The 20,299-nt window shown below is 40.6% G+C and overlaps 4 protein-coding genes across 4 annotated transcripts; 1 reads left to right on the top strand and 3 right to left on the bottom strand.

The window, feature by feature from the left end:
* Nucleotides 1–186: 186 nt before the first annotated feature.
* LOC102611409 (uncharacterized) lies at nucleotides 187–5,398 on the bottom strand. The gene is made up of 9 exons (XM_006465540.4): nucleotides 5,109–5,398; nucleotides 3,969–4,610; nucleotides 3,794–3,882; nucleotides 2,917–3,270; nucleotides 2,302–2,598; nucleotides 1,953–2,207; nucleotides 1,537–1,758; nucleotides 732–1,299; nucleotides 187–561 (listed from the first exon to the last, which is right to left on the bottom strand). Exons 1-9 carry the CDS (start codon nucleotides 5,248–5,250, stop codon nucleotides 347–349), a joined length of 2,784 nt encoding a protein of 927 aa, XP_006465603.2. The 5' UTR covers nucleotides 5,251–5,398; the 3' UTR covers nucleotides 187–346.
* Nucleotides 5,399–5,543: 145 nt separating this feature from the next.
* On the top strand, nucleotides 5,544–7,238 carry LOC102612210 (60S ribosomal protein L37-3). Its single transcript, XM_006465543.4, has 4 exons — nucleotides 5,544–5,707; nucleotides 5,860–5,995; nucleotides 6,718–6,819; nucleotides 6,963–7,238. The coding sequence occupies exons 1-4, from the start codon at nucleotides 5,705–5,707 to the stop codon at nucleotides 7,007–7,009; spliced, it is 288 nt and encodes a 95-aa protein (XP_006465606.1). The 5' UTR covers nucleotides 5,544–5,704; the 3' UTR covers nucleotides 7,010–7,238.
* Nucleotides 7,239–7,525: 287 nt separating this feature from the next.
* Nucleotides 7,526–13,933, bottom strand: LOC102611914 (uncharacterized). Its single transcript, XM_006465542.4, has 15 exons — nucleotides 13,517–13,933; nucleotides 12,280–12,673; nucleotides 12,008–12,185; nucleotides 11,739–11,878; nucleotides 10,466–11,648; nucleotides 10,273–10,373; nucleotides 9,990–10,134; nucleotides 9,596–9,664; nucleotides 9,424–9,469; nucleotides 8,948–9,327; nucleotides 8,790–8,869; nucleotides 8,547–8,682; nucleotides 8,287–8,470; nucleotides 8,115–8,197; nucleotides 7,526–7,940 (listed from the first exon to the last, which is right to left on the bottom strand). The coding sequence occupies exons 1-15, from the start codon at nucleotides 13,626–13,628 to the stop codon at nucleotides 7,806–7,808; spliced, it is 3,366 nt and encodes a 1,121-aa protein (XP_006465605.2). The 5' UTR covers nucleotides 13,629–13,933; the 3' UTR covers nucleotides 7,526–7,805.
* A 4,498-nt stretch (nucleotides 13,934–18,431) lies between these two features.
* LOC127898755 (uncharacterized) lies at nucleotides 18,432–20,071 on the bottom strand. Its single transcript, XM_052431245.1, has 2 exons — nucleotides 19,231–20,071; nucleotides 18,432–19,120 (listed from the first exon to the last, which is right to left on the bottom strand). The coding sequence occupies exons 1-2, from the start codon at nucleotides 20,069–20,071 to the stop codon at nucleotides 18,432–18,434; spliced, it is 1,530 nt and encodes a 509-aa protein (XP_052287205.1).
* Nucleotides 20,072–20,299: the final 228 nt, after the last annotated feature.

The raw sequence follows: 20,299 nt of genomic DNA, 5'->3' as shown, positions 1-20,299 counted from the left end.
TTCTTCGGAATAAAATGCTAAGACAAAAAAAAAAAAAAAAAAGAGGAGAAATTTTGCCCAATATTTGAGTATTGTCTAAAATATACCCAAGGGATAATAATATCTGGGTTCTAAGTTAATCCTCCAAAACTTCACTTTTACATAATGCAAACATGACACGGAAGCCTTGTCTCGTCTTACCAAACAGAAATAAACAGATGGGGTAACTTGGCCATCAATAATATTTATATAAGATTTACAAAGTTTGCTGATCTGTATATATGGTATCTACAGAATTTGGTCTGCTTATCTGGACGTGTGTGTATGGCAAAAAATTCTCTTCAATAAAGCAATGGTTTATAGCTGTCTACTGACACCCTCTGTTCTTGTTAAATTTAAAGAACTGATGCAGCAGTCTATGAACTTCACCATAGTTATTGGTTGAAGAAACCAGACGATCTTTAATCCACCTCGGAAGCTTGTTGGCTGGGTGTGAGCAGCTTCTTTTCGAGGATTCAGATGCATACCGTAGGTCAACCAACAAAATTGCCGCATGGTCGTTTATGTGCCGAATTGCTCTACCTTAAATAGACCAAAAAGAAAAAAAGGGAGTAAACACGTTGAAAGCATTTCTATATTAAACCGATGTACAATCATAAATGCAATGATATAAAAACATAAAACAATGTGTTATCCAAAAAGCCACTTTAACAGTGTTTTTAAGTAGTTAATATAAAGCTAAGAGCATGTACCAATTGATTGATTTACAGCTTTCATGCAGAGATTTTCATAGTATTCCTTTCCTCTGCCCCTGCAACTTCTTAGAATGCCAAACCCTGCCTGAGCATCTCCATCGCAATATGCATCACTTGCTGATGTATTGAGAGTTTTAGAATTTGTATCTCCCAGGCCTTCAATATGCTTTATCCTCTCCAGCAACTCAATATTAGATGGGCTAGGATAGGGCAGTCCTACCATGACTATACATCGACCCATGCCATCACTGAAGTTGATGCCTTCTGATATCTTTCCACCGACAACAGCTAAGAGCATTGCACCATTGAGAGGTGTTGAATCTTCTTTTGGCCCGCTCGACAAGGTATCAATTGTTTTCTGATATTCCTTGAGAACAGACTCTACATGTGTGTTTCCTCTAGGCTCTCTGAAGACATGTTTTTTCTTCATAATCCTGTCAAGTATACCCGAACTCTTCCATGCACCATAGACCCGTTCTACGTACTCAAATGAAGGGAAAAATACAATGATTCCTTCAGGAACCACTGAGACTAAATTGCAGAGCAAGAGCCCAAGTTCCTCTATCTGCAAATTCAAGAAAAAGAGGGAAAAAAAAAAGTTCAGAAGGAAATAAAATTATTAATTAACTGTAGTTAACTAAGTTGTTTGCAATGAAATTGTAGTATGTAGTCCATTCCAGGCAACAGTGGACTAAATTTATGCAGATTGATAAATAAAGAGTTCAATTTAAATTACTAGCATAGCAAAAATCTTTCAAGTATATTATGTTAAAATAACAGACGGGCACTGCAATATACTCACCATAGCTGATGAGCTTCTGGACCCATAGCTAAAATCAAAAGATTTACCAGTTGGCCCACAGGAAAGCGCAACTGGCAAAATGCTCTCAGGAGGGACTATGTGACTACATGAAAAGAAATGGAATTTATTTGGAGATAACCAGGGAAAAAGTCTTTCCCTTGTTTCTTCTATGGGTTGCAAAGTTCCCCCAGCCAGGATAACAGCATGTGCTTGTTCCACAATCTGCAGAAAGTTGATAAAATTTTATCAGTCATCAGAGGGGTATAAAAACTCATGCTGGATCATGATCTTGGCTAAAATCCCAGTTGTCAAGGAGCAAAAGGAAATTTTAAATTTACATTTTTTCTAAGGTACCAACAATAACTCATCATAGCACCCTAACCTAACAGTCTCCAAAAAAAAAACAGTTGCCAAACCTCAGAAAAAATCTTTTCCCCTGTGAGCATGACATATTTTAAGAATCCTCCTTGCTGTCCTTGTTGTCCAGAGCTTATTGGTCGTGCCTTGGAGATTATTATCCTTCCATCCCCATCATTATTTGTCAGCGATATCAACAAATCTACCAATGACTGAAACCCAGAAAGAATGCTCCCTTCCTCATAATTTTCTCCACCGTCCTTCAAAACTGAACCTTTCTGCAAGCTAGCAGCTTTATCTCCATACCTGCTGACCTAGAAAAACAATCACATGACAGAAAATGAAGAAAAAAAAAACTCAATGGCTTGAGGTCGCAAAGTAAACTAAATGCTAAGAGAACACATTCACCTTGTGAATTATATTGCTCTCCTTTATATACTTCAGCAACTTGACCAAATTAATGTTGTCAATGTTAAGAGAGAATAAAAATTCATTTATCGCCACAGATGAATCTAAAGCATTTTTAGCTCCAGTAGAATTTTCAGAATCTTGTCTCACATCATTCTCATCCTTCTCCTTGAGTAGAACTTGTAGGAAAGCTCGAGTGAAGACCATCAGAGTTTGGATGTGTCTTCGATTTCCAGGTCCCAGGAGACTGCAAAACCTTCCAAAGTACTTTTCCAAGTGGCTATGGACATTCTCCAACTGGAATAATCACAAATGTTTGTGAAGGATTTTATTATTTACATTCTATCTGAAATAACCCAATCAATGTCAAAGGCTTAAGCTTGTTAGGGAAATGAAAGTACTGCTTGGGAACAGAAGCAGTGAAGCTATAGTATATCTGAACAAATACAATTTGATACATCAATCTACAATTGGATCATTCAATTAACTAACGAAGGGGTGTTGACCATTACTTGGATGCAATTCAAAATCACTTCATTTATAACATGCTGATCAACTACTTCTCAAGGAGAAATGGTAAAAATTAGATAAAAATGGGGATGACAATTCATGTACCTGTGACAGAGTAATTTTAGCATTGTACATGTTGATGAGGGAGTCAGCCAGATTGTGAGCCTCATCTATGATAACAATATTATTCTTCAGATTGAGACCAAGTGACTCACGAGCTGATTTTGATAGAAGAGACTGATAGGGAAGAACCACAAGATCAGCAGTAGGGACCATGCTTCGAGAACCATAATATGGACAAGTTCTCATGTGCCTTCCAAGGTGAACAAGATCTTCAATGTCTAATGCTCCCTGTTGGGAAATCTCATTCCTGAATCCTTTTTGTAGTTTATGACTTCTTAGCATTGGGCATCCAGAAAAAGCCTTGGTTCTACGTACTTTTCCTTCTGCACCTAAGTTCTGCAAAATAAAACTTCCATCAGTTAAAAAAGAAAAAGTGCCCAGATCCACACCACTAGACTCTATTTACATGGAAGCTATAATTGTAGTTACACTAACCCATGGTTATGATTCAACATCAGCTACTTAAAATCCGGCAAAAGGATAATTAAAGCGAAAACAATAGGTGGAGGTCGGATCCACCAGACATGAGAATATATTATTCTATACATTTTTTTTTAACCCAGCATCCAAACACTGTATCAAAGTGATAGGATCATACACGGTATGCATGTTGCATTACTGAAAATGAATCAAGCGATAAGGAAGCATAGAAAGTCTAAACAGAGTTACAAATTTAAATAGAAGTAACTACCGGAACTGTAACAAGTCGAAACCATCTTAAAGAATTGATAATAATGGGAAACATACCCAAGCTATTGTGGCTGTAAGGTTGCCGTAAAAGAGTATAAGAGACATGAGCTGAACCAGATAGCATATATTGTTATTCGAATGATGGGCTTAGAATAAGGATATTTCATACCTTAATTTTGCAAATTTCATTTTTCTTCTTGTTCTGAAGCTCCAAGCAGCGTTCATTGATATGGGTAGAGTTTCCAAGTCTTAGAACCTCTGAAATGAAAACACCATAGACAAAACATAAATGCCAAACAGATATTACAGTAGATTGATTACATAAATAATAAAATCACCCATACCTTCATTTATACAGAAATTCTTTCTGGAGCCCAAGCACACAACCTTGATTTTGTTGGCAAAAACAGTTTTTCGTAACTCCTTTATAAACTGCGAGAGTTGTGAATGTGTCCTACTACAAAAATAAACTTTCAGAACCTCTTCCCCCTCCTCATCTAACCCATCTTCTTCCTCCTCATCACTTGATGAACTAATAGTTCCCACACCAGCCTTCCTCTTTGATTTCCCACCACCAATAGCCCCTTCTTCTTCACTTTCATACTCTTCCAACAAAAATTCCTCGTCACTCAACTCTGATTGATCATTTATACTTTGCAAATTCTCACACTCTTTCTTTGTGAAACATTTATCCTTCTCCATGCTATGGGAAAAACTATCTGTAGAAATTTCTCGATTTTTTCTTTCTCCAGTTTTTCCTAATCCGCGTCCATTTTTTTTCTTCTTAATCTTAGCATCTTCTGCTTGAAAATCTCTATTTACAACAAAGTTTCTCATCCACTCAGGTTCATCATTCGAACTACAATCACCATTTGGGAAACTGTTGTCAGACTTAATCATTGTCTCACATTTCTGTTTCTGCTTCTGCTTCTGATCAACCACCCACTGCAAAGCGCTACAGATGATACTAAGAGTTTTCCCAGTCCCTGTTGACAGTTCAAACAAAACAAATCTAAGCCATAAAAATGAAGAAGCCCCATTCGAACTCTTTGTGAAGCCAGATAAAACATATGCTTGCATTCAACAGTGTATAGAAAATTTAAATTCCACTCAATTACCAAGCATACATCTCATTTTAGTAGCAACACAAATGAAAAAAACCAAAAAAATAAAGAAAAAAGAAATGAATCATCTCAGTAACCAAACGCGAACTAGGACTTCATACTATCCAATGAAATAGAAGCACAGAGAATACAAAACTTTAAGAATCCAGCTGAAATAAGCCAAGTTCAACTGTTTGAGATAAGTTGAATTGAGTGTCTATTTTTTGGAATCAAGTAATTAAAAAAAAAGTCATAATTTGTCAAATTTCATAAGTTCCTCCTCATCATACAAAACAGATATATGTAAATAGGAGTTTCGTTGAATGCCCATCAAACATTTGCAGTAGATGATCGGAATTCAGATAGAATAGAAGTCCATACCAGTGGGGCTTTCAAGCATGGAAACGCCGCCGTTTTCGAGAGAGCAATAAAGGGCTTTCATGAAATCAGTCTGGATTGAGTATGGCTTATACGGGAATGCTGGAAACTCTGCCTCTGCCTCTCTTTCTTTCTCTTCCATCATCTTCTTCTTTCTGATCTTGCTTCAATTTTTTTCTTTTCTTTTTGGCGCTTGATTTTGTAAGTAAAAAGGGTTCTTGTTGATTATTTGCCGATGTGTTTGTTTGGCGCCCCTTTTTCATAAATGTTTTCTAATTTCCCGCGAAAGAAAAAAAAAATACACTGAACAAATTAATATTAATAATATTAATAAAAGATGGGCTGGGTCGGCTTGTATGGTTGGGCAAAAATTAAGCCCATCCAGGCCCAGTTAATGAATCACCCAATCAGACTAGTATAGCCATTATAATCAAACCCAACAAGATCTTGACACGTAGCCTCCCTCACTCAACCCTCATCAGCCAACCCTAGAAAAAACCCTCCTTTTTAACGCAACAAAGCCACAATATAAAGCTTCTCGTCTCCGCCGCTCGCTCTTCACTCATCAGAAGGCTTTCCTCTACTTCGCATACGCTTCAATGGTAAAAACAAATCACAGCTCGTCTCCCATTTTCCTCTTTTGATTCTGCATGTACCATTCATTTCAATTTCCGTGCAATTTTCGGGAGTTAAATCAAAAACTGAAATTTATTGATTTTGTGAGTGGATTTTTTTTTTTTTTTGGTTATGACAGGGTAAGGGCACAGGGAGTTTTGGTAAGAGGAGAAACAAGACGCACACTTTGTGTGTGCGATGTGGCCGTCGCAGCTTCCATCTTCAGAAGAGTCGTTGCGCTGCTTGTGCTTACCCCGCTGCTCGCAAGAGAACGTGTATGTTTTCTTAAATTTTCTTCTTTATATGCACATTCAAAGCAAATTTTTTATCAGTAGATTGGTGTTTGTGTTTGTTTATGCATTTGGGTGTTGGTTTTTTTTTTTTAGCTGTTTTGGTTTCTTGGTTGAAGTGAGATACTTTACTGCAATTCGATTGATCTTTAGCTCTGTGTAAGAATGGATTTTGTATGCTTTATTTCTGGTGATTTTTTTTGGTTACTTCTTTTATCTGCGAGATTACATAGAACTGATATATCTCTAGTATATTGTTGATTTTGAGCTCTAAGCATTTGGTTGTATGCGGGTTTGAGATCTCTTGCTCCTTGTTTATATTCTGGTTTTATTCTTTGCCAGAGTTCTAATAAAACGGGTGTGTTTCTACCGTCATGAAATTTATCTGTGGTCAAGCTGGTCTATGTTTTCAGTACTTTTGTTGATAATTTTTTATTTGAATAAGAAAGCTTATGTATTATTGCTTGTAGTATGTGTTATTGTATTGAAGTAGAACCATGTTTCAGCTTCTGTGTTCCTATTTTTTTTTTCAGTTAATAATCAATGAGATTTTATGTGGATTTGTGGAAATATACTTATTCTTCTTGTTGTTCTGGATTGGCAAACTTACTTTATCATTGTTCTTATATGAAACTATTTTTCTGGGTGTAAAGTATATGTGCTTGATAAGGTGCGATTTGGCTAATGCAATTAATTATGAATTTTAGATAACTGGAGTGTGAAGGCAATCCGAAGAAAGACCACTGGAACCGGCAGGATGAGGTATCTGCGCCATGTCCCTCGCAGGTTCAAGAGCGGCTTCAGAGAAGGTATTTGAACCATACGAGTCATTGTTATTCTATTCCCTGGTTGTAGTGTTTTTACAATGTATTTGGATCTTATCAGATGTCTTCTCTTGATGTACTTTTATATCTTTATTTTAATCATTTTCTTTGAATATTATTATTATTAGGTACTCAGGCAGCACCAAGGAAGAAGGGAGCAGCTGCCTCTGCTTAAGGAGTTGAAGGGTAATTTTGGGCGTGAATCAGCACCTCATTATAGATTTAGTCTTCTTTAATGTGTGGAGACAAGATTCATGGGAACATAATTTTGAAAAAGGATGTTATTTGTTTTTGTGCTTAGTTGTTTTCAATTATGATTACTATGTAGTCTTTTTCAATTTTGGACAAGATGAATGAGTTTATTGTTGTTTGACCTCCCTTAATTACTTCATGTTTTGACATAATTTTTTGAGTCTTGTGGTTTCTGTGATTCATCATAAGCATAGGGCAACTATAAGTACTGATGATCAACTGAATCACAAATGCGAGGAACTTGGACGTAGTTTATTAGTACTGATTTCTCAACCATTATCAGCCCCTTTCTCAACATTTGTCTTCATATATTGTTTCTTGAATTCGGCAGAATGTAATGTTTTTGAATGTTTCATCAGATGGGTTTCTGACCCAAATGAGATTAGTTCCATTGCCTAGGCCAAAAAACAGCCTATACAAACAATGTGGTACAAGGCAGTTGAGTAATCTTTGCTTCATATATGTGTACTAATCTCAAAATTTTTAATTACAACTTCCTCAAAATGCCAAATGAAGAACTATTTACAAAATTTGGATCCTATGTATCAATCAATGATTGATATTAATGCTATCATCCTAGGTGAGGAATGCAACAATAGTCCTTTTGGATAAAAATGAGTGCAGAAGACTAAGATCTTCTAGAAAACCATGTACTGGGAAGGAAAAATGGCCAAGCCAAGATGTCTCAACTTGAAATTTAACTAGAGATGCAAAATTCACTAGTCTTCTTTATATTCACCAAATCTATGCTTTTCTTCGTGGACCTGCTTAAAGGCGTAATTCAGTTCTGGAAATGTGGATAAAAGCAGCAGCTCAAGAAGGTCAAAAGCCAAGTGCTTCAAGCAAACAGAAGACTGCGACAAGAAAAAAATTAATTACAATGCTGTTTCTATCTAATCTAACCAGAAGTCGAGCAATTGTAAGGTGCACCAAGAGGACACGGCATCAATCTTCTGGGTTCTGATGTTAGAAAAATCAGTTGCTTCTTTGACATCATAACGTATATAGGATGAGGATCTTGCGCTTACCTGAATAAAATAGTAGAGATCCTTGGCACATTGTTCATACTCCTTACGACCAACAAGGCCAACCACAGGAGCAGGAGCTTTGTCTGCATTGAAATGTTGGAATTCATTTCCATAGATAAGGCACAAGCACTAAATGTATGTTTACCGACTGGAATAGGAGAAATAAGATTACCAATCATTAGCTCAAAAACAAACTTTGCACGACGATCTGCTTCCTGCTTTTGCTCTTCACTCAATCCTGGAGAAGAAATTTCAGCAGGTTGGCGAACTTGAGGAGACCCCTGGGATGAGCTGCTGGGTGGTACTTGTCGTCGTTTTGGACGTTTGGTTAAGAATATTCCATCAGGCCAAAGTATCTAATTGAATAACATGGAAAGCTTATATCAGCAATAAAACAACAGGTATGAAATTTGTTAAAAGCAAAATGATTACCTGTTCCAGCCTCTTTATACCAGAAGCAACCACTGATCCCCTACGCAGAAGCTGAATTTTCTCCATTAGCCAATCATCAAAAGCATCACCCATTCCAAGCTGTAGGACCTGTTTAGCCACCCAGAAAGCTTTCCGCCTGTGAGGCACGTATAAGACAAATACTGAGCAGAATATTCCTTGTGGGATTTTCAAATCACATAATTAGATTAGGCTGAGATTCTCCCAATGTTTGAATAAGTGTACCTTATCCACCCGCCATCTTGGAGCTGGAAAATGACATCTACCAGATCTAATATAGGGACACTTAAGTTTGGTGGCACCCACTGCAAGCAAAATTTGTGTCAAAAACCTAAAAATTCCTAAATCTCACATAGCATCAACTAAAAGAAGCACATCATTACCTCAGTAGGTAGGGTTGGATCAGTGGAAGCATCAAGAAGTGATTCAGATGTCTCTTCTAAACCATCACTCTTTCTACCTTTCATAGGCTTACCCAAATTTCTGAGAGATGGTGAACTTTTTTGCACACTAGTGTCTAGACCATTTCGAGAATCCTCTAATGACTTCTCATGCTCTTTACTAGTATTTTGTACCGGAGAACGAGACATTTCTTTTACATTAAACTTTTGTCCTTCTGCCACAAAATTATGCTTTGCTTGCCCTGCAGATTCCTTGCTCTCAGAGCCCAAATGTTCGCTCCTATATGATGAAGAGCTGATTTGATTCCCAATGGAGTTAGTCAACTTTGTACTCCTTTCAGATGGTTTATCTTCGAGGTCAACTAGAAAGTTCCGAACAAAATGAAAAGATAGGGATAGTCAGAAAAGGACAGTAAGAAATTTGGTAAATGCAACATTCACAACTGAGAATGGTTCACCTGATAATGTTTCGACAATGGAGAAGGGATTTGAGAATGCATAAGTCTGCATCAAGGTATAAGTGATGGTTCTTAAAAAAGACAGAGACAGAATGGATAAACAATCAAAGACGTTCTTAGTGTTGATGATAGAAAGATAAACAATCAAAGAAAGTGAGATGAAAATAATAACCTGGGAATCAACACTAAGAAAGTCCCAAACTTCAATTGACCCAGAAACTGTAGGAAGTTGCAACAGCATCTGAGAATCACAACCATATCAACTTTTAGTAAAGAACTGGAAGAACACAAGGATATGAAGCAGAACAAAGAAAAATAAAACTCTGGAATGTACATTGAAGAGAAAATACAATACCAAAAAAGGGAACAAAAAATAACTAATTTTCAAGAAAGTATAAGATTGGGTCCGTATTAAGAGCTGTAATCTCATAAATTATTAACGCACCAGCGTAAAACCTCAAGCCATAAAGAATCTTAACCACAACATATATCAGAAGTATAAGCCTAATCTTTGCAGTTCAACAATAGTACAACCAGGCCACCGGAAGTGACCGAATATCTTTTACCTTCAAATAACGGTCAAGCAATTTACAACGTTCTTGAATGACAGAAACATCTAAACCTGTTGACAGGAAATGCTTTGGTGGCAAATGGAGATTGTACTCCTGAAAAAACTTAAGCCGCCGATGTAGCTCCTCAAAATGCCGGAATCTAAATACACCAATAACACTCAGCAGCAGAAGATAACTTAAGAAGACTTGCAAAGTAACTTGTGTTCACAAGTTAGAAATTTTAACAACATAACAGACAGTGAAGAATGCAGAATTCTGAAATAAAAGTTCTTATCACCTTCTTTTAATTGACCAACTGTTGTTATTTGAATCTGTCACGGCTATGGCATAAACAGCAAATGTTCTAGAATCACTCTTCACAATATTTGCTCCCAATACCTGCAGTAGCAAATGGTGTTGCATCCTAAATACATTTTGGTATATCAGGGGATCAAATTAATGATGCTGATACTGAGACGTATGTTAAATACCTCACATCTCAACTTAAAAAATGAATCCACCATCAATGAATTTTGCACAGGATTAACTGTCGAACTATGATTTTCTGGTAGAGTAATAAATGATGCAGAAGAAGAAGCAGCTGCTCCACTTTGAGATCTGCCCAAAATTTCACTCTCAGATTCGTCGCTCGACTCATCAACTTTTCTCCGTCCTTTTTGTGAGTTAAGTATATCCTGTCCATCTCCAGAAAAGAAGCTTGTCCTCTCAACCTCTTGCCAAATGGGTAATTTCTGACTGCTCAATCTAGACCTTTTCCTGCCAGATTGGGTTCGAGATAATCTTTGGTATTGAACTTGCCTTCTACTGGGATTTTCAAGCGGATGGTGAATCTGAGAAACAGACAGATTTCTGTTACTTTTTCCATCCCAAACCTTAGTTCCCGGAGAATCAAGGCCTGTTGCACTGTCCGTTTCCTCATCTTCTGAAGTATATGAACTACTGCTGCCCAATTCAACCTCTTCATCATCTTCCGGATAGGAAGCAACAACCAAGCCATTAGATTTCTTCCAATCTGCATGTGGAAATGAATTGTCTATCTTAAGTTTATCAGAATATCTGTCACTAGTGGTGCGGGTCATGGAGGGTTTGACATTTGTCATAGTATTTTTTTCTTTGGGCTTTTCCATTGCCTTTGAGCCATCCGCTGTAGCAGACTTCAACACAGAATGCTGCTCATTTACCCAATTTTCACCTTCCTTCCTTTTGTAGTTCCTCCCTTTTGTCCACATGTTATCAAAGTGTTCTGGAGCAAGGGCTCGAGTCTTTCTGCGAGAAATCAAATCTAATTTTTCGGGCCATTCTCCCCCTGAGTGTTGTCGCTGAATGCATTTTTCATCACTTGTTTGGGAGATCATGGGCAATAAGCCCCATGAACGGGTAGATCGTGTATCAAGGGAAAGCAATGGATCTTTCGAAAGATGTGATCCATTCTGATTATCTGCTGAAGATGTAAGTGAAGCACTTCTAGATTGATCATTTTTTAACTGTACAAGTTCAACGCCAGTGACAGAAGGATCTAAAAACCTAGAAAAATGATCAGTTGAGATATTGGAAGATCCATCAGGTTTTGATTGAGATGTCTCCTGTGCAGCTGTAGCTCCCTTAGCCTTTGTCATAGATACAGCCAAGGATTCAATCCTTTCATTGATAAATCTGTCACAAAATTACAAGACGCTGACAACAATAAAAATAAAAACAAATAATTTTAAAAAATAAAAACAGATTAAATATAAGGAAGATTACCTCGGATTGGCTAAGTTTAACACTGGTCGCATTACTGCACAAGCAAGCAGCTCCCTGACAATATACCGAAAGAAGGAGCACTGCAGATCTTGAGGCCTGAATGTGAAAGAAATGAGACTGTCCATTAAACACTGTAAAACCTGCAACATAAGGTCAAAACTATTGTCAGTATCATTGGCAGGAGCTAATATGGTCGGAGAATTTTATCTTCATCCTTCCAGCATGTATCCACAAACACAGTTAGGAATTCCCAAAGCAAAGAGTACAACCTTGTGCTCAGCTTCAGCAGAAAACAAAGCAGGGTGCAACTTGTTCTCAGCAGCCAAGACACATCTTATTTCAATGTCTCTGCGTTCTATAGTCAGAGGTTCTGAATGTTGCTTGTCAATCTTAGCCTGAGTAGCACGAAAAAGCTCCAGGTGGGTGCAAATGAGATTGACAAAATCCCTGAGCCATTCTAGAGGAAAATTAGTACCATATATTTCACTTTTAACTTAATGAAACCCAGATTTAGGAAAACACAGAGGGCAAGGACATAAACCTTGTCAGAAGATCAATGAGATTTATATTCCTCAAGCGGCCAGAAAATTCCCCAAGAACACCATTTATGATCTGTACCAGTTCCTCTGGACCTTCTTTATCAGGTGTTAAACGGGAATACCAGAGATCTGTAACCCACTCAGAAACAAGATGCCTGGTGAACTTATCTATTGCATCCTCAACAACAGGAGAATTAACATTTCTTCTCCAGTTAGGACGCTCAACAACTTTAGGACATTCTGGAGGTTTATTTTGAGATACTACATTTTCCGAGGAAGGTTTGCTGTTGTATGCAGCAGCTTTTCTCCGCATTTCAAAATCAAGGGAGAAATAGCGAAGAAGGATAATCAAGGAGGCCGCAGCAGGCATGTTAACCAACACCGAAGAGCTTGTCACTGAAATAAGAGTTTGAATAACAAGTTCCAATTGAGGACAAGTGAAACAAACAAAGAACAAGGCAGAACAATCACAACAACCACAATATTTAACACTGATTCCATGCAATCCTTAAGATACTCAGGTCCCAACAGTTGACGGGGTTAAAAAATAAAGGTACGCATTCTGTTTTGAATCCACAATTTCCATCTAAATCATTGCAAACCTCTAATCAAATCTTGCCCTGAGCCAGGGCGTAGACAATTTATTTATGGCTTCAGATTTCTCTTACAGGGGGCATTTAAAAAGAAAAGAAAATTACAAGGTAAAATGGCACTTGCTTATCATTGAATAAGAATCTAAAAGGGTACATGATCTACTCTTTTGTTCCTAACAGTAGTGATAAAAAGGACGTAATGCATCTAACTCAGTCATTATATTTGCTAACGAAATTTCCTTTTCATCTCTAAGCAACCAAGGATAGAAATTAAAACCACAGTCTATGGCTCAACTCTTACCACTAACAAGAAGTAAATGAATCATAGTGCCCGTTTGAACGTCAGTGAGAAAATGTGAGTCCGCAACCAGAAATGAACTCAAACGATAGTTCAACATTGGCTCACTGAACATCCATTTCACTAAGCCAATGCTCACACAGCATTTTCAAATCAAATGATCCAGACTCTTCTAAGTTTTGGTATTAAAAATTAAAAATTTCACAGCTTTCAACATTCCGTGAAAAAAAAATTAACACAAAATTAAGAAAATTTAACTTAAAATACAAAATTCATAGAAAAATAACCCAAATTTTCCCTAAAACCTCAATCAAATCACAACAAATTAAAAAAAAAAAAAAAACTTACGCGACATAAGATATGACAATCCGACGACGCATATAACCAAAATCACAATTCTCTTCTTCCCTTCCTCCACAAGGTCTCGAAAATTCACCTGCCTCTGCCTTTGCGAGCTCATTTTCTTCCTTTCTTTTAGCCACTTTTCGATCAAAACATAAGCGATTTATAACCTCCAATCGAATCGATCGACTGGATCCAATATGGTGGCACAAAGCATCTCAGAAAATTTTTTTTAAAAAAAATGTCTTTAGGGCAAAAATGTAAAAAAAAAAAATCCGAATCGTAGAATTTGGTTGCTCTACAAAATTTTAACGCGAAGACTGTTAGCTTTTTTCGGTTCTGGAATTATTTCTTTTTCCCTTTACGCGTTACGTTTTTATTATTTTCTCTCAGTTTCTGTCACTTTCTCGGTGTTCCGTTCTGCGAGAAAATAATTTTAAAAAATTAGATGAAAATAAAAACTAATAGATGTAGTAATAACATTTGGATCTCCAAATTCCTATGATTTCTCAAATGAGGCTACTGTTTCTCTATTTGTATCAAATAGATTCTTAAACCAGATAATTAAAAGAGTAATATTATATAATGATACATACAAAGTTAATAATTGTTATATTAAAAGGAGATTATAACTCAATAAAGGTATAGTACAAAATGTTAAGTAAATAAAAGCACCAGGTCGGTCATGCTATTATTTCCACCCCGGCATGAATCACCTCAGCCAAATGGTATGAGCAGAACAGGGGTAATATGAGCTGATCAGAGACGAATACCGACCAGAGTCATATATCGAGCCGGTACCCGTCCTCCAAAAAGCGGAAACACGATCCCACAGAATTGCGGTAGTTGCGCTTTCCCCAGAACCGCTGTGGGAGATGCGAGATCCCACGTTTGCCCACAATGTAGCAGTTAAAATCCCATGAGGGGCTTCCACTACCCGAAAAATGTGGGATGAATGGCAAACGGAAACGTGGGGACAGCGGCTATAAAAGAAGAAGAAATCGATGAGGAAAAGGGGGAGAAAGAGAGAGAGGGAAAACGCTGCCAAATTGAAACCAAACAATTTTATTACAAACTTCGAGCAAATTAGAACCACTCTTGAATCAAAATTTAACTGTTTTCTCGTAAACACCTTGTGCTAACTTAGGCATCGGAGGGTTTACGCCGGCAAAACCACCGGCGTCTCTGATCTGTTTTTGGTGAACGCAGGTCTAGTAAGGAAGAGGAGAGTGATTCCAACCCCAGTGGTTCGAGCAGCAGTGGATAATATAAAGGTTGGTGAAAGAATCTGGTCGGTCCAAGGGCGAGCAGATTTCAGCATCAACATTTTGGCGCCGTCTGTGGGGAGCTGGATAAAAAGCTACCACCGAATTAATAGTTACCGAAAAAACAGCGAACGGTTAGGCATGGATGTGACAAGGAAGGACGCTTTGAGGGAGGATAACGAAGCTGGGGAAACAGTCACTCTTCGGGAAATTGCAAATGAAGCCCGAGAGAAGATGATGCAAGATAGTCTGGAGCGGATGGAGAAACAAATGGAGACTCTCGCAACCATATTGTTCGAGCTGAGGGATGAGCGGAGAAGGGATTGTGAAACTCTCGTGGGAAGAGATGAAGTTGGAGCAGAACCCAGCCTCCGGAGGCGTAGAGTCGAGGAAATCCTTCCGCCCGCAGACCAACCTAATGGGGTGCATCCCCACAGAAGTACTGGTCGGGACCCGGGAGAACGCGTGGATGAAGGGAGGGACCAACCTCGCCCCAGACGGGTCCTGGAAGTCAATGGCCGAGGTGCCAGTGTTGACGAAGGAGAGCTCAAACAGCGGTTACACAATGCCGAGCTGGAACGAGACCATATAGCTGCACGTGATCTTGACCGTGCCGTAGAATTGGAGGGGGAGGTGCGCAGATTAGCGCAGGTGATAGAGGAGATACAGGGCAAGAGAAAGCCCCCGAGCTGGAGGATAATGCTAGATGAAGAATCTCTGTTATCAACTGAGATCATGAGTACCATAATCCCAAGAGATTTCCGCTTCCCCGACCTCAAATACTCTGGGCGAAATGACCCGCTGGTGCACATTGAGCGTTTCAACGACATGACGGGTGTGCAGGGGCTGACACCAGCTCAGAGGTGCAGGGTGTTCCCGTTGACATTAGAGGGACGAGCTCGAGAATGGTACCGCAAGCTGCCCCGAGGAAGTATAAAAGGGTATGAGCAGATGTGCCAGGAGTTGGCCGAGCAGTTCCGAGGGGCAGTGGCCCCAGAGGACGATATGATGGAACTGATGGGGATGAAACAGGAGGAGCATGAATCCCTTCGAGATTTTGTAAAAAGATATCACCGAGCCGTGCTGGATCTGGGAGCTTTTAATCACCCGCAGGCGTTGAGGGGATTAAAAGAAGGTGTAAGAATCGGTCGACTGTGGTATAACTTAAGAACCCCCCTTGTACAGAATTACTCTTCGGGGTATGAGCAGGCGAGGCGAGATATAGAAATCGAAGAGGAGAAATCAGCAAGAATAAAAAGTGAACAGTTGGACGAGCTGAGGCGAAAGGAACGGAGAGCCCCGACAGGGAGCGGGTCGGGAAAACGAGCTGGAGAATCTTTAGTGATGGGCGGAATACCGGCTCGGTCCCGCCCTTACCCCATGGCTCCGAGATCACAGCAGTTCCAGCACAACCGGGCTCAACCTCCGCGTCCCCCATTTCCGGATCGGCAACGAGAATTCCAGCAGATGGCTGCCCACCCCCATCACAACACTCCCAGAGCATCGCATGCAACCAATTCCAGGGCTAGTCGACCAGATCAGTTAGCGACTGTGCCAGGCCGAGGTGACATTCATGATAACCGAGCAGTTCAGCTGATAGATCAGAGCTTGGCGTATAGACAGTACACTCCGTTAAAGATCTCCATGGAGGAATTGTATGAAAGGATCGAGGGACGAGGCTTGCTGTACCCTCCAGCCCCAATAACAAAACCGACTCACCGACGGGATGAGAGCAGATTCTGCAAGTTCCACGACACTCACGGTCACACTATCAGCCAATGTCGGGACCTGAAGATTCAGGTGGAGGATCTGGTGAGGAACCGATACTTGGACGAGTATATAGATGGAATGTCCCCTGTCATGGAATCACAATATACACGGGATGAAGGGGTTGAGAGGAATTTGGAACGTGAACAGCCGACCATCCGTGTAATAGCAGGAGGGCCAACATTGGCCGGGGATTCGAACAGATTGGGAGAGAAGATGGGCGAGACGTGAAGAGGTCGTGGAACGCCGAGCACTTAAAGAAGTATTTCCAGTAAGCAAACTACTCTACTAAATCTTCAATTTGATAAGTTATATTTGTCAAATGCATGGTGGCTTGGTACACATGCATATATTTAGTATTTTTGTAACGCATTTAAATTTCAATAAAGATGAATTCAGTATGGAATCCCCCGGCTAATAAGCCCACAAAAATCTTACTAAGGCAAGTAAGTGCCTACTTCTGCTCGGTCAACGAAAGACCAGCAGCTAAATCTACGAAGATTCTACTAAGGCAAGTAAGTGCCTACTTCTGCTCGGTCAACGAAAGACCAGCAGCTAAATCTACGAAGATTCTACTAAGGCAAGTAAGTGCCTACTTCTGCTCGGTCAACGAAAGACCAGCAGCTAAATCTACGAAGATTCTACTAAGGCAAGTAAGTGCCTACTTCTGCTTGGTCAACGAAAGACCAACAGCTAAATTTACGAAGATTCTACTAAGGCAAGTAAGTGCCTACTTCTGCTCGGTCAACGAAAGACCAGCAGCTAAATTTACGAAGATTCTACCAAGGCAAGTAATTGCCTACTTCTGCTCGATCAACGAAAGACCAGCAGCTAAATTTACGAAGGTTCTACCAAGGCAAGTAATTGCCTACTTCTGCTCGGTCAACGAAAGACCAGCAGCTAAATTTACGAAGATTCTACCAAGGCAAGTAAGTGCCTACTTCTGCTCGGTCAACGAAAGACCAGCAGCTAAATCTACGAAGATTCTACTAAGGCAAGTAAGTGTCTACTTCTGCTCGGTCAACGAAAGACCAGCAGCTAAATTTACGAAGAGTCTACTAAGGCAAGTAAGTGCCTACTTCTGCTCGGTCAACGAAAGACCAGCAGCTAAATTTACGAAGACTCTACCAAGGCAAGTAAGTGCCTACTTCTACTCGGTCAACGAAAGATCAGCAGCTAAATTTACAAAGACTCTACCAAGGCAAGTAAGTGTCTACTTCTGCTCGGTCAACGAAAGACCAGCAGCTAATTCTACAAAGAATCTTACTAAGGCAAGTAAATGCCTACTCCTGCTTAGTCCGCTAAGGAACCAGCAGGCAAAATCAGATAAGTTGTCCAATTGTTTTTCAGAAACAATTTATGAGCAAAAACCGGACAAGAAAGCAAATAAAGAGCATCTAAAAATTTATAAATGTTCAATTGTTTACAAAACAAATGCAAATCTATAGTTTATACAAAAATAGGCTCAAAGCTTAGCAGAGTCAACGGCTCCAGCAGCTGAAAGATCAGCGAGCTCAGAAAGCAAGGGATCAGCAACATCAGAAAGTGAGAGATCAGCAATGCCGGGAGGAGGAGGCATGGACCCTTGACCCACTTCGAAAGGACGTCCCCCAGCTTCCCCCTCTTGCACCCCATCCAAAGGCGCCTCCACCTGATCCTGCTCACCCTGCTCCTTGTCCGCCTGGCCGACCTCTGCCATATACCGCTGCACTCCAGCCTCCAACTTGCTCATGTCCAGCTCGGGATATTCTCCCTGAAGCACAGACATGATACACTTATAGGAGAAAGCAACCCCCGAGTCATACTCGGCATCCAACCGATCGTCCACATCAGCGGATTTACTTTTCTCTTCAGCCAGCTGGTCACTCAGAGATTTGATCTCTCCCAGCTCACTTGGAGGAAGTAGACTCAGCAATCGCAACTTTCTCATCAAGCTCTGTAAGCTGCTTGTTCAGCTCGGCCAGCTTCTCCTTGGACCGATCAGCAGATTCGGCTTTCTTTTTCAACTCCTGATTGTCAGCTTGAAGTTTCTTCTCATGAGGCGCGGACCCGGTCTTGTAGCACGAGACCATTGTGGCCAGCCTGAAGGAGACTCTTTGAACAGAAGCAGCTAACTCGGAGAGGTCCATGCTCTCGATGTTCTTCACCATCTTGGGCCCAACCGATTTTTTATAATCCTTCTGATATGGGCTCAGGTAGTCACCTTGATCCCGAGATGGAAGAGGAGAAGATCGGTCCCCAGACTGCAAGCTGACCTCAGGACTCTTATCGTAGGTTTTCTCCCCACCACTCTTACGAGGTGGAGGAGGGGGCAGAGCAGGAACAGGCGCCTTGGAAGGACCGACGCTGGGTTTCTTTGGAGGAGGGGGAAGGTTGCTGGAGCTACTCGGAGCCCGACCACGCTTCCTGCTCATCGCGCTGAGGATCTTGTTATCCATTCCAGCGGCTATGTCTACTAGGCCCGAACCGACCAGGTTTGTTGGCGACAGGAGGTCTTGGCAGGTAGACGCGTTCAACAGAGCAGTTTCCACCTGAAGCAAAGGTCGATCTTCAAGCCCCTTTATCAAACCCCACGACTCTGAAAGAACAGACAAGGTTAAAGAACCCAATAAGTAACACGTCGAGAAAGAGTATAGGCAAAAAATGAACGACCTGGGGTGACAAAATGTGTTGGAAGGTAAATATCACCACCCAACGAATGAGCTGCTGGACACCAAGCTCCCCCAGCAAAGAAGAATTTGTTCTTCCAATTTTTGCACGAAGAGGGGAAGCCGGTGATTGGTTTCCTCTTCGCAGAGCTCGACATGAAGTAATACCAGCCCGCCTCCCTTGGGCTGCTCCGCAGCTGATACAGATGTTTCACTTCAACAAGTGAAGGCTCCTCCGATCTGCACCTCTCCCACAACACAAACATTGCTGAGAGAACCCTCCACCCGTTCGGGTGTAGCTGACCTGGGGCCAGGTGCATACCACCCAATATCTTGGCAAAATAACGTTGAAGGGGCAGCCGAGCTCCTAATTTGAAGCTCTCCAGGTGCATCGTCACATACCTCCGCGGAGGCCGACTAGGGACATCACTTTTTTCTGGAACTATCAGGAGAATGTCTGCATAAATGTCGTAAAGGTTCCTCAGCTTGAACAAATCAGTTTGGGTGGTGGCACAAGCTGTGTAGTCAATAGGGTAAGAATCCGCCTCTACCCTATGACCAAGGTGCCTTCTCTGAGGAGGTCCGCTCGGTCCGGAGCTGCTCCCTTCACCATCACCAACTCCTTCAGGGATCCCAACCCCATCAAAGTTGTGGTTCTCACCAGATCCCGACGCAGGTCCACCTCTATTCCCTACAAGCTCTAGTTCGGGAGAGGAAGAGACAACCAAGGGGCGTGGGTACTCAAGGGTATATCTGCCATGGGAAGGACCTACGTTACTAGAGGGACCTAAGAAATCGGTGGGTATTGACACATTGAGGCCTGAATCCCCTGATTCTTCATCATCCTCATCAACAATTAATTTTCTTTTTCGGTTTGACATATCGGAACCTCAAAAGAAAACAAAGAAAACTCGAGTATATGGACACAAAAAGGGCAACACAGAACCCAATCAACAACAACCAGAGGAGAAGTTAAAGGCAATACCTGGATTGAACTGGCACTGATAGCGCGACCGTGATAGAGAAAAAATCCAGCGAGTGGATACTCCAGACACGAGAAGTGTAAGCAAAGTTCAGAGAGGGAGTTAGTTAACGACGAAGAGATGAAT

This window comes from Citrus sinensis, chromosome 7 (genome assembly GCF_022201045.2).
Source record: "Citrus sinensis cultivar Valencia sweet orange chromosome 7, DVS_A1.0, whole genome shotgun sequence".
Classification (NCBI taxonomy): domain Eukaryota; kingdom Viridiplantae; phylum Streptophyta; class Magnoliopsida; order Sapindales; family Rutaceae; genus Citrus; species Citrus sinensis.
This window is presented reverse-complemented; position numbering and strand designations above follow the sequence as displayed.

Bases quoted from the DNA above. Each gene is read 5' to 3' on its own strand.
- LOC102611914 (XM_006465542.4), bottom strand. From the start codon at position 13,628: ATGAGCTCGCAAAGGCAGAGGCAGGTGAATTTTCGAGACCTTGTGGAG. The intron at 11,649-11,738 runs GTAATCTTCCTT...ATTTTGTGACAG, and splicing joins TTAAACTTAGCCAATCCGAG to ATTTATCAATGAAAGGATTG. The intron at 9,328-9,423 runs GTGAACCATTCT...GGAACTTTCTAG, and splicing joins CATTGTCGAAACATTATCAG to TTGACCTCGAAGATAAACCA.
- LOC102612210 (XM_006465543.4), top strand. The intron at 5,996-6,717 runs GTATGTTTTCTT...TATGAATTTTAG, and splicing joins CGCTGCTCGCAAGAGAACGT to ATAACTGGAGTGTGAAGGCA. The intron at 6,820-6,962 runs GTATTTGAACCA...TATTATTATTAG, and splicing joins CAAGAGCGGCTTCAGAGAAG to GTACTCAGGCAGCACCAAGG.
- LOC102611409 (XM_006465540.4), bottom strand. From the start codon at position 5,250: ATGATGGAAGAGAAAGAAAGAGAGGCAGAGGCAGAGTTTCCAGCATTC. The intron at 3,883-3,968 runs GTATGGGTGATT...TTTTCATTTCAG, and splicing joins GAATTTCTGTATAAATGAAG to AGGTTCTAAGACTTGGAAAC. The intron at 1,300-1,536 runs GTGAGTATATTG...TTGAATTTGCAG, and splicing joins CCAGAAGCTCATCAGCTATG to ATAGAGGAACTTGGGCTCTT.
- LOC127898755 (XM_052431245.1), bottom strand. From the start codon at position 20,071: ATGTCAAACCGAAAAAGAAAATTAATTGTTGATGAGGATGATGAAGAA. The intron at 19,121-19,230 runs GTGATATTTACC...CTGTTCTTTCAG, and splicing joins AGCAGCTCATTCGTTGGGTG to AGTCGTGGGGTTTGATAAAG.